This window comes from Narcine bancroftii, chromosome 1, assembly GCF_036971445.1.
Source record: "Narcine bancroftii isolate sNarBan1 chromosome 1, sNarBan1.hap1, whole genome shotgun sequence".
In the NCBI taxonomy this organism is placed as follows: domain Eukaryota; kingdom Metazoa; phylum Chordata; class Chondrichthyes; order Torpediniformes; family Narcinidae; genus Narcine; species Narcine bancroftii.
Genome location: NC_091469.1, coordinates 214,086,808 through 214,099,353, shown reverse-complemented (window position 1 = coordinate 214,099,353; position 12,546 = coordinate 214,086,808). Strand labels below are relative to the sequence as shown.

Below are 12,546 nucleotides of genomic sequence, written 5' to 3'. Positions count from 1 at the left end.
GATTTAGGAGATGGTCCTTGCAGATTCACAAGTGGAGTCTTTGCTTCTCTTGGAATAGCTGTTTGGCACATACAGTGGTGGTGAGGGAGAAGATGTGGGTGCAAGAATAGCATTTCTGGCAATAACCCATACCCACTGAGAGGATGACGAGTGAGACCCGGGGAGAGTAGCCCCTGCAAAAGGGGAAGGTTGGGGAGTAAATGTCTTGTAGGTGAGGGAAATTGCAGAGGATGCCATGTTGGATGTGGAAGCTTGAGGGGTGGTAGGTGTTGTATTTAGGGGAGGAGTTGGACAGGGCAGAAGTGCAGGAAAGAGAGAAGATATGGATAAGCACTGAGTTGATGGCTCCAGATGAAATCACATGTTTTGAAGAAGGAAAACTTCACAGATGTCCTGGAATGGAAGACCTCAACCTTAGAAAGAGTGCAGAGAAGATTTTCTAGGATGTTGCTTGTAAACTGAGTTACAGGGTAAGGTTAAGCAGGTTAGGACTTTATCCCTGAAGCGTAGAAGAATGAGGGAAGATTTGATAGAGGTATTTAAAATTATGTGGGAGATAGAGAAATTAAACGTAGATCGACTTTTTCCACTGAGGGTAGGTGAGATACAAACCAGAGGACCTGGATTAAGGGTGAAAGGGGAAACGTTTTAAGGGGAACATGGGGGGGTGGGGGGGAACTTCTTCACAAATAGAGTGGTGAAAGTTTGGAATGCGTTGACATCTGAAGTGGTGAATGCAGGCTCAGTTTTAACATATTCGAAAAATTCAGACCGGTACATGGATGAGAGAGGTATGGAGTGGTATGGACTGGATTCAGGTCAGTGGGACAAGGCCGAAAAATGTTTTGGCACAAACTAGAAGGGCTAAAGTGGCCTGTTTATGTGCTGTATTGTTCTATGCTTCTATGAATCAATGGTGAATGTTGTGCTATTATTTAACAAGGCAGCAAGGACGAGGCAGACAACTGCAGGCCAGTCATTGGAAAGATGCTGGAGGTGATTCTGAGGGATCAAATCTATTGACATTTGGATGGTCGGGGACTGGTATCAGTTAGTCAGCATCGATATATGGGAGATTGTAACTCACAAATCTGATGCAGTGTTTTGAAGAGGTGACGAAAAGGATTGATGAGAACAGCGAAGTGGATATCATGTATTTGGCTTTTAACGAGGTCCCACATGGCAGGTTGGTCTGGAAGGTTCGATCACATGTGATTCAAAGTGAGGTGATCCATTGGATTGAAAGTTATCACGCTGGAAGGAGGCAGAGGGTCGTGGAGAAAACATTACTTTTTTTTCTGACTGGAGACCTGTAACCAGGTACGGCACTGGTCACCTAGAGTAATGATGTGGAGGGCAATGTAGTTCACATGATTTGAAAATTTTCAGCTGACACCAAAATTGGTGGTGCAGTTGACAGTGAGGAAGGAGTTCCAAATTTACAACAAGATGTGGATCATTTGGGAAGGTGGGGGTAAGAGTGGAAATGGAATGTAATTCTGACAAGTACAAGGTGTTGCAAACCAAGGCAAGAATTACACAGTAAATGGTGGGGCCCTGGAGAGTGCTTAGAACAGGGAGGCCTGGGTGTATAGGTGCATCATTCCCTCGAAGTGGTTACTAAATTGTTAAGAAGATGTTTGGTATGCTGGCCTTTACTGGGAATGGTTGGGACCTAAGCTATAGGGAGGAGAATAATAAATCGGAAAGGTTGCAAAGGAGAAGCTGAGGGGCTGAGGTTGGATAGGCTGTGTCTTTATTCCCTGCAGCGAAAGAGACTTAGGGCTAACCTTCTTGAAGCTTTTAAATTATGAGGGGCATGGATAAAATGATAGCTCACTGTTTTTTCTCCAGGGCGCGCAAGTTCTAGAACTAGTGGGTGAGGTTTAAAGTGAGTGAGAAAGACCTGAGGGTCAACTTTCTGAGAGTGGTCTGTATCTGGATTGAGATACCAGAGGAAGCAGGAGAAAAGGGTACAGTCACCATGATCACAAGAGATTTGGACAGATACATGGGTAAGAAGGATTCAGATGGATTTGGATCAAATGCAGGCAAATGGAAAAGTCCAGAATGCCAATTAGGTCAGCATAGACATGTTAGGCTGAAGGGCCTGTTCTATGCAGTATGTCTTCAATTCAGAAGAGGTGATAGATTTGGGGAGAATTAGTGAGACAAGGGTACTACCAGTAAATGCAGGGTCATAGAGACTTCAGAAGAAGGCAGACATTTTCCTGTTTGTGTTACATTTGTTGAAGGTGGCAGCAGAGGTTGTTACCTGGGCGAGAAGGCATCTGGGATGTCGGACTTAATCTGTCAGGGCATTGTATGAAAAAGCATTGAAGTTATGCTCCAGCCTCTGTAGTTTCCTGTGTCTGCATTTAAGGTGTGTCTAGGCAGGTGCTTAGATCTCCAAGGCAAAGAATGCTACAAGCCAAGTCCTGGAAGGTGGAATGAATATGGATTGATCAGCATGAGCAAAATAATCTGCTGTTATACTGTCTGACTCTATGGCTCAAACACTGTTCTTTCCTCTACCGGCTAAATCAGACTTCAACATGTTGCGCTGAGGTGGCATCTCCAGCACTAGCATTTTACTGTTACCTCAGCCTGTGTCTCCTCTCGACTTGGGAATAGAGCTTGAACCTACATTTTCCTGTCTCGGACCTATCTCAGTAAGTGTGGTTACATTACTGGGCCAGTGACAAGAGTGACGCAGCCTCATGAAGTCAATCCCACCACTGGCAGCAAGGGAATTTGCCTGTAATAATGAAACAAAACATCTGGAAATTAAAAATAGGACCACGCAAAGTAGCAGTCGTCTCAAATATGAGATTGTTGTGAAGTCCCATCTGGTCCACTCGGAGGGAAAGCTTGTTAAGTAACTCCAGATTCACCAGCATGAATGCTGCTTATTGACCCCCAGAGTTCAGAGCAAATTGGGAAAGGCCAATGAATTCTGCCATTGGCAGTGATATCTGCACCCACAAACAAATAAAACACAAGCTTTGTAATAATTTCGAAGATTAATCCAGTTAACAGTTTAGTTGGTGTGAGGCTTTATGTGTAGTTTTTATTTTCTATAAATTTACTTACAGGACATCCCAAAACAAGAGCATTCATCACTCACGGTGGCACCAATGGGATTTATGAAGCAATTTATCATGGGGTGCCCATGGTTGGCATTCCTCTATTTGCTGATCAGCCCGATAACATGGTTCACATGAAAGCAAAGGGAGTGGCCGTGGTCCTGCAGTTTCCCACGTTGACCAGACAGGATCTGGTTGATGCTCTCAACACTGTAATCAACGACACAAGGTAAGGGGAAACAAACAAGCAGAATAAATTTCCAATTGACTAAAGAATGCAGGTCATTGGACTATGGCTCAGATACAAGGGGAAAGACAGGCTATTGTCTGATGCAGATCTGGTACAAAACACATATTAATAATTTCAGGAACAAGTCTGCCTTATTTGCCCTTTAAATCTGGGGGTTGTCTGCTGGGTGAGCAGGAAGAACTTTGTTCTGTCTTATATCACTCCCACTTTTTAAAAATAAATTTAGAGGTACAGCTCATTAACAGGTCCTTCAGGAGCCGCACCACCCAAATACACCCATCTGACCAATTATCTACAAACCCTCAAAGTCTTTGGAATGTGGGTGGAAACTAGAGCACGTGGGGGAAACTGACGCGGTTGCGGGGAGAATGTGTAGAGTGTAGACTGTCTCCTTACAGACAGCGATGGATCTGAACCTGTGTCCCTGGCGCTGAACACAGTGACGCTAACTGCTACACTAATCATGTTTTGCTTCACAATGATGTAATTGTGATGAAGTTCATCCCGCACAAGGTTCATAATTGTAGTGATAGTCTGTGATTTGGAGAACCATGCTCCTTTCAGTGTAACATTATCAACGGCATTTAATACCTGACTGGTGACACGGAGTAGGGTTTGGTTACAGAGTAACACATTTTGGCAATTTGACAAGGCATTAGAAAAACTAAGAGAGAATCAGTTGACATTGCAGTAGGGAGCTCTTCCAAAATGGAACTACAGTTCCTGGAATTAATTTACTAAACACAGCAAATAACTTCTAAAATTAATTCCAAAATTCTCATGAAATAAAATCTTATTCAAGTGGAAATCATGTTTGTATCTCAAGCGGCTCTTCCTCACTCAACTCCGCCATCCCTGACACCATTCTGCTCCATCCATGCAGAATGCTCTCCAATTAACTCCTGGAATGGGGATCCCCAAAATACATTCAGTCTTTCATATGAGATCCACCCTTTTCTTTGTACCGATCTATAATGAGTCCTTGCCCCTTTACTCTTCTGGGAAATTTAAAACCATCCCCGCTGTTTCAAAAAATCCAGAGAAATATTTGTTCTTGTTTGATTTTCCAAAGAAGAATTTAGACCAATGCCCCCTCAACTCACATTCCTCTTTAAGCAATCCCTATGCCATTGACGCTCTGTGATTAGTAAGGGGTTGTTTAAGGTGGTATGTAGATGTGAAGGGAAGTTTGAGAATCACTGCTCTAGACCCAATTGTTACTGAAATATTTTGTTTGAGAAATGGCATTGGCCCATTTCCTTTGGAGTTATGAATCCGTGTGCATAATGAGTCAATTAGGTACGATTGAGACAGTGGTTTTCAAACTTTTTCTATCCAATCACGTTCCAACTTAAACAAAACCTCAATAATAGTGGAGCGCCGATGGCATTGGGAATACTTAAAGTGGAATGTGAGTTTAGGGGGGCAGTTTGAAAATCACTAATTTAGACCAATGGGGGATAGCATTGGCTGCACCTTTCAAGTTCAAGTTCATTATCATCAGGTAGGGCATATTCAACCAAATGAAACTAGTTTCTCCAGACTCTGGTGCACACACATAAACACACAAAATACTCATTGCCTAATATTGACATGCATGAGAAAATATACAATGAAAAAATAAATGTATATAGATTGTTTACTCTGTTTTATTTATCAGTCTATTATATATCATGGTTGCAGGATACTGTTCAGCAATTTCACCGCCTGTGGGAAGAAGCTATTTCCCAGCCTGGCAGTCCTGAATTTGATGGTCCTGTACCTCCGTGATTGTAATGGCCAAAGATACTGTGTGCTGGATAGAAAGGATTCTCAATAATTAATTGAGCCCCGTTTAAGCAAAGATCCCAGTGAATGTCTTCAGTAGAGGAAGGGGAGACCTTAGTAATCTTCTCGGGTGTTTTGATGACCCTCTGTATTTCATTCCTTGCACTTCCTCTTAATGTTTTGCAGCTACCAAACCAAACAATGAGGCCCCAGTCGGGACACTCTCCATTATGGACCTGCAAAATGTTGTCAAAATGTGATCCAGTTGCCTTGCCCTTTTCAGCTTTCTTTGGAAGTATAGGCACTACAGCACCTTCCTCACTAATGAGGGGGTGTGTATCCTGTGCACCAAGGAATTTTCACTCTCCACTCTCTCCAAAGCAGAACCATTCATGTGTACAGGAGAATTGTCAACCTTTGTCCTGAAATTCACAATAATCTCCTTTGCCTTGACCATGTTGAGAATCAAGTTGTTCTCTGTTTTACAAGCCTTCCTACCTCATCTCTGTAAGTCGACTCATCATTGCTGCTGATAGGGCCCAACTACCGTTGTATCATCTACAAACATGATGATTCTGTTTGAACATAAAGCCCTCAAAAGGGTTGTGGACAGAACCCAGGACATCCCAGGAAAATCCTCCCCACTAATAAGTACATCTATAGGGAATGCTGCCATTGGAGAGCAGCAGCAATCTTCAAAGACCCACCCCACCCAGCACACACTCTGTTCTCGCTGCTGCCATCAGGAAAGAGGTCTAGGTACCACAAGACTCGCACCACCAGATTCTGGAACAGCTGCTGCCCCTCCTCAACAACAAACTCAATCAGAGACTCATTTAAGGACTCTGACTTGTGCACTTTATTGATTTTCTTTTTTATTCTCTCTGTATTGAACAGTCAGTTTGTTTACATTCATTAACCACATAACCATATAACAATTACAATTACAATTTGGCCCTTCTAGTCCATACTGATCCAAGTACTCTCCTCTAATCCCACTTACCAGCACTCTGCCCATATCCCTCCACCCCCCTCCCATCCATATACTTATCCAACTCTTTCTTTAATGCCTCCACCACTTTTCCCGGAAGCGCATTCCACACAGAAACCACTCTCTGAGTAAAGAAGTTCCCCCTCGTTACTCCTAAACCTTTGCCCGTCAACTCTCAACCAATGACCTCTTGTATCCATCTCTCCTACTCTCAATGGGAAAAAGCCATTCCATATCAACTCTGTTGATCCCTCTCATTATCTTAAACACCTCTATCAAATCCCCTCTTAGCCTTCTACGTTACAGTTCTTTGTTTACATGTTTTCGCTGTGTACAGATTTTTTTGCACTTCCAATTAGTGGTAATAATGTTGTGCCCACAGGACAAGGAATCTCAGCGTTGGATTTGATGTACTCTGACAATAAATCTGAAATCTGAACTGAACAGGACAGTTGTTAGTCAGCAGCCTGAACAGGAATGGGCTGAGCACATTGCCTTGAGGTAAACCAGTGCTGCCATACAGGACTGACTGCGGTCTTCTGGTCAAAAAGTGCAGATTCCAGTTGTAGAGAGGAGTGTAGTAGCCCAGCGAGGATAGTTTACCAACCAGTCTTTTAGGAATGACCGTGTTAAATCCCTAGCAGATGTCAAAGGATAACAGCCTCCGACATCAGAATTGAACCTGGGTCAATGACACAAGCCAGTGGCTCTATCAGTACCACTATGTTGCTTGTGTTGGAAAGCACATCTATGATAGTCGGGCTCCTGTCAAGGTACAAAGAGTAGAACCAAGTCAAACAGTACAATTCAAACAGACTTTATTTGAATAACACTAGCAAGAATGAGCAATCTGTAGTGTTGGGAAGACAAGAATGCCTCACTGAGACGGTTTATTCCCATTCAAAAAACAGTCACAGGGTACAATATTTAAGACATTTTCCTGCATACAAATAGGATATAATGTCTTTGAATGTATTGTTACAACTCATGTTTTACATTTTACATATTCTCTTCCTAAAGATAGGGAAATGATTTGTTGTCAGAAATTTTTTTCACTTACACGCCATAATTAAGAGTCATCCTTCTTGTATACAAAAATCAACAGAAGTCAGGATGGATTACTCTTAGTACATATCAATATCCATCTTCTGACTGCCTGATTGCTGGTTTCCAATTAACACATGAAAATGGCTAGTTTCACTCTAATCTTAAATTATTGAAGTTAACAATGGTGGCCAAAACTTCTGAGCAGAAAAAAATATCAACCAGGGACTGAGGGGCACCATCAGTGTTGCTAGATGCTTATTGACAATTCACATTGTGTCTAACAGGTAGTAACTCAATCAGTAGTAGCACTATTGTGTTACAGATATCAGGCAAGTATCAGGATATCTGGAGCCTGGAAGGGGGGTGGGGTGGGGGGCTCTGAAGAAGAGGTGAAAATGATTCCTGTCTGGGAGGTTTGTTAGCTTTTAAACATATACCCTGTTCTGTGGGAGCTTCTTGACTGAGTAAACTTTTTCTTTTTTTTATGAACACAACTTTCCACATTTCTACATTTACCCTATGAACACAACCTTCTACATTTCTACACATCCTTGGTCAACATGCCACATTGTTGAATGTGTTGTATTGATCCTGTTCATAGAATTGTAGAGATACTTAAACAATCTTGCTCTCAACGTCAATAAGATCATGGAGCTTCTGTGGAGTTCAGGAAGGAGTGTTTGAGGGACCACACACCTGACGCACTGGGGGAACAGCAGGAGAGTGGGTCAGTTCCTTAAAGTTCCTTGACATCCAGACATTAGAGGACCTCTACTGTGGCCAAAAACTCAAGACATCCATGAAGAAGGCACAGCAACACTTTTACTTTCAAAGGAGATTTTTGCAGGTGTCAGGACTACTGTGCTTTGATATGATCCATTGGTGGTGGCATTGCTTAGACGTCTATCAGATGTCAGTTAGCATGCTTACACTTCTGTGTTGCAGCTTCACTCAGCTGAACCCCTTCATTTTTATGCATCTCAGCAATTCTCCTCCCGCACTGCTGTCAGCACCCCTCGAGGCCTTCAGCACCCCTTCTGGCTCTTGGCAGCCCTTTCTGCTCTCAGCACATCTTCCTGAATTCCATACTGGATAATAATGGTGGGATGCGGGATATGCTGATTGAGGTCCAGCTTGTGATGCTTCACAGTTTTAAGCTGAGATTTGCTTGATCCCACTGAGCATGTGTGTAATGCTACACAACACAATCAAAGGTGTTATCAGCATGAAGACAGGCCTTTACCTTCACAAGAGCTATGCAATGGTCATTTCCACCAATGAATCATGGACAGATCATCGGCCACAGGTCTGTTTATTTACCACCTCCCACAGACCCAGTCTGAGGTTATGACCCTGTAACAGCACTGACTTTCCACAGTTTACACGCAAATACAGCCACCATGAAGCTGACCTTCATTTTATTATTCACTGGACACAACATTTCATTCTTCAACTCCCCAAACCCCACCCAGATAAACTCCTCAGGCCACTGCCACATGGGTGATCCTGACATTCACTCTTCTCCTCGCGATGAAGGTAAGTATGTGACCATAACAGCCATCCACCCCACCCCATCCCCTGCCTCAGCCTCAGCCATGCAAGGAGCCAACTGATTGGAACTGTCCTGCTATGTAACGGTCTGGAGTGCTGACAGTTCAGCCCAACCTCATACTATAGGCAATCTGATCTGGAAGACGTTTCACAAGTAATCCTTACTCCGTCTTCTGACTTGTCACACAGATGGCAGAGAAATTCGCTTCGAGGATCATGAACCATGCTGGAGCATTATTAATAAAATGGAGGAGAATCTTAAGTTTCACCTCCCAGTAAGGAGTTTATCCTATCGCTACCTATTTTAAATTAAAATGGAGTTACCACTTGTAACGACATTGATTCACCACAACTTACAAACAAGAATAGCCTTATTCGTTTCTTTCAGCCACCATGAAGTTGCCAATCATTTTTTTATTCACTTGACACAACATTGCATTCTTCAACTCCCTAAACCTCACTCCGCTACACTCCTTTGACTTTCTCATTGGCTCACTGCCGCACGGATGGTCCTGCCACCCACTCTCCTCCTCCCAACAAAGATAGGTACGCGACACAACAACCGTCAGGACCCAAATAATTTGGTCAAGTCTGGTGCTACGGAGTCCCTCATCCAGAATACATTTTTTACACTTTCTTGACTTGGAAGAGTTTGATTTAACAGTGAAGAGAAAATGCACAGGAAGTGTTGGTTTGAGGTTTGGCTTACCCCACTACCCCGGAAGGAACAGGTATCGGAAATGAACACAGTAAACTATTTCACCAAAACTCAGCCTCAAGTCATTGACCTTGGAACTCAAATCCTGCCAACTTACTGAGCAATAATTTAAATACTTTTGATCTCTGTGACCTGAAGTGTTGACCATTGAGCAAGTGGGCCAAATGCACGAATACCCTGTTGATTTTCTGAAGTTGTTTTCCCTCAATAGATTGAATTGTACAGGGGAAAGTAAAACAATATGCTGAACTAATGCAATATTCAGGAGAAGTTTCACCAAAAAAAGGTCATTAAACAAAACTCTCTTCTTGTCCATAATTCCACATTGCCAATTGTGAATTTATCACCTCCTTCTTTGATCTTTGCTGCCTTGGTGTTGTATTCTGTGCAGAATACTTCCATGATATTGTAATCCTTCACCTTGAGCCTCATGGACCATTAAAGACTAAATATAGCAGCCTTGTCCTTAAAATTCATTCTTGGTCTTTATTTAGGATTTGCTGTGTTCACCCCTCCCCCCCCACCCTAATTCCAGCCTGTTCTCCATCCTTGACATTCTACCCCTGAACCTTCATCTGAAGGCCTCAGCTCCAGATTTGTGCCTGTGTCAGACACACAGAAGCACAAGCATGCTAACTGACATCTGATAGACATCTAAGCAATGCCACCACCAATGGATCATATCAAAGCACAGTAGTTCTGACGCCTGCAAAAATCTCCTTTGAAAATAAAAGTGTCCAATTATATTCTGAATTGTAATGGGAAATTGAATTAAATAAAAGACTCCATGTAAGTGGAAGCTAATTTTCTTTTCTTTCTTTGGCTTGGCTTCGCGGACGAAGATTTTACAGATGTGTGGCATCAACTGGGACAGAGTAACGGGGCAAAACCGGAAAAGTAACTTCTTCTGTTCTCTTAGGTACAAAAAAAATGCAATGAAGTTATTTCAAATTCAGCATGACCAACCAACGGGTCCACTGAACAGATCGGTATTCTGGATTGAGTTTGTAATACGACATGGAGGAGCTAAACATTTGCGACCTGCGGCGCACTCTCTCTCGTGGCCACAGTATCATTGCCTCGACGTGATGGCATTTCTCGCTGCCTGTTTCGCAGTTTTTCTAATTCTTCTCACTAAATGTTGTTTGTTTTGTTGTAGAAAATGCATGCACATGAAAGTACAAAAAGGCAAAATTCAATGAGTTTACAGATCACTTAAAATTTCCTCACATTGGGATTGTGTTTGGAATGTCTGTGGTTATAATTTTAAATGGCACTGAGCTTCATGCCTCCATCACAATCGGCTCAGGACGAAGTTCGTTTTAGTTTGTGACTACACTGTTTCCAATGGTTTAACTGCTTTATCAAATCAGCAAGTTGTGCAAATCGTCTGTGCTTCAAGAGCACAATGTTTCATGATTCTTGTGATCTGCATTGCCATTGAAAGTATTTATCATATACTGTTGGAATGATGTTGCAATCCTTTATCAAGATCAAACAAAATGTTCATTTGGATCAGCAGATTGTCATCAATCCAAGGGGGTCACGTCTGATAAATATGCCAGTCACAATTGGAATCAATAAATGGGAATTAGAATTTATTGTCACGAACGTGTCACAATATTCCTTGTTTTGAGGCAGCATTTTTGTGCATTACAGGTGCAAAAATTGCAATAATAACCTTTTTAAAAAAAAAAGTGTAAAAGTAGATGGTAATGTCTGTGGTTCATCGTACATTCAGAAATCTAACAGCAAAGGAAAATAAGCTGTTTTTGTACCACTGTGAGTTTGTCTTCAAGCTTCTCTACCTCCTTCCTGAAAGGAGGAAATGGCCAGGGTGATGAGGGTCCTTGATCATTGAGGCGACTTTCTTGAGACACCACCTCTTGTAGATGTCCTTAATGGAATGAAGACTAATGTCCATGATGGTGCTGGTTGAGTTTACAATCCTCTTTGGCATTTTCCTGTATCGAAAGAACCAAAGACTTGTTGATCCAAACAAAGGCTTTTATTAACTAAAAGACTGGAGCATATCACATGTAGGTCGACCAGTCCAGAATGACCTTGTCTGGCTAAGAACAATCCTTTAAGACTTGCCAGTAGGTGTGGCTACACTCTCAGCCAATCACAGTCATCCTACACTACAATCTGTACATATACACATTGGTGATAGAATCTGTATTATCACACATCTATACCAGACAGTGATGTAACCAATCAGAATGTTCTCCTTAGTACACCTGCAGAGATTTGCAAGAGTCTTTGGTGACATACTGAATCTCATCAAACTGTTTACGAAGTATAGCCGCTGGTGAGCTTTCTTCATGATTGTATCGACAGGAAGGCCCCAAGATAGATCTGGAGAGATGTTGACACCCAGGAACTTGAAGATCTTTATATGACCTCTCCATGAGGACTGGTTTGTGTTCTCTTGGTTTCCTCTTCCTGAAGTCACAATCATTTCCTTAGTTTTTATAACATTGTTGTGCTAGCACTCATGAGCTGATTTATCTCACATTAGTTAATTTGAGTTTCCCTAAGGTATTTGACAAGTTGCCACATAAATGATTGGTGTATGAGATGAGTAGATGGGATTGGGGAGGTATCAGCACAGATTGAAGGTGGATTACCATGTCAGAAGCAGAGTCTATTGAATGAGCAATTTTCATGTTGGAAGGATGGAAGTAGTGGAGTTCCTCAAGGATCATACCTTTACCCTCAATTATTTACAATTGGTGCTTATAACTTGGAGAAAAGGGCCGGGGTAAGATACATAAACAGAACATAAGAAATAGGAGCAGGGGTTGGCCATGTTGCCCATCGAGCCTGCTCCACCTTTTGATAAATCATGGCTGGTCTGACCATGGTCTCAGCTCCACATCCACCTGTTCTCCATAACTCTAAATTCCCTTACATTGCAGAACGCTTTCTTACTGTATCGCAACTCCATAAATTGAGGCAGCGTCTACTACCTCCTTGGGGAGCGAATTCCACAGTGTCATTATTCTCTTGGAAAAACAGTTTATCCTCATCACTGTCCTAAATCTACTACTCCAACCCTGGAGGCTATATTTTCAATATTCCTTGGTCTAATACACCAGTGGAAACAACTTCTATGCTTCTACCTTATTTTTGT

At 42.3% G+C, this 12,546-nt stretch overlaps 1 protein-coding gene across 2 annotated transcripts in view; it reads left to right on the top strand.

Moving 5' to 3' along the window:
• Positions 1-11,017, top strand: part of LOC138739026 (UDP-glucuronosyltransferase 2A2-like) — a 35,157-nt gene extending 24,140 nt beyond the window's left edge. The window contains exons 5-6 of one of the 2 annotated variants that reach the window (XM_069890382.1): positions 3,096-3,315; positions 10,330-11,017. In XM_069890382.1, the coding sequence (XP_069746483.1) occupies positions 3,096-3,315; positions 10,330-10,612 (503 nt within the window). In that variant the 3' untranslated portion in view covers positions 10,613-11,017. Of the gene's footprint in view, positions 1-3,095; positions 3,316-10,252 lie in introns of both variants that reach the window. The other variant, XM_069890393.1, reaches the window with a different exon arrangement.
• The last annotated feature ends 1,529 nt before the right edge of the window (positions 11,018-12,546 follow it).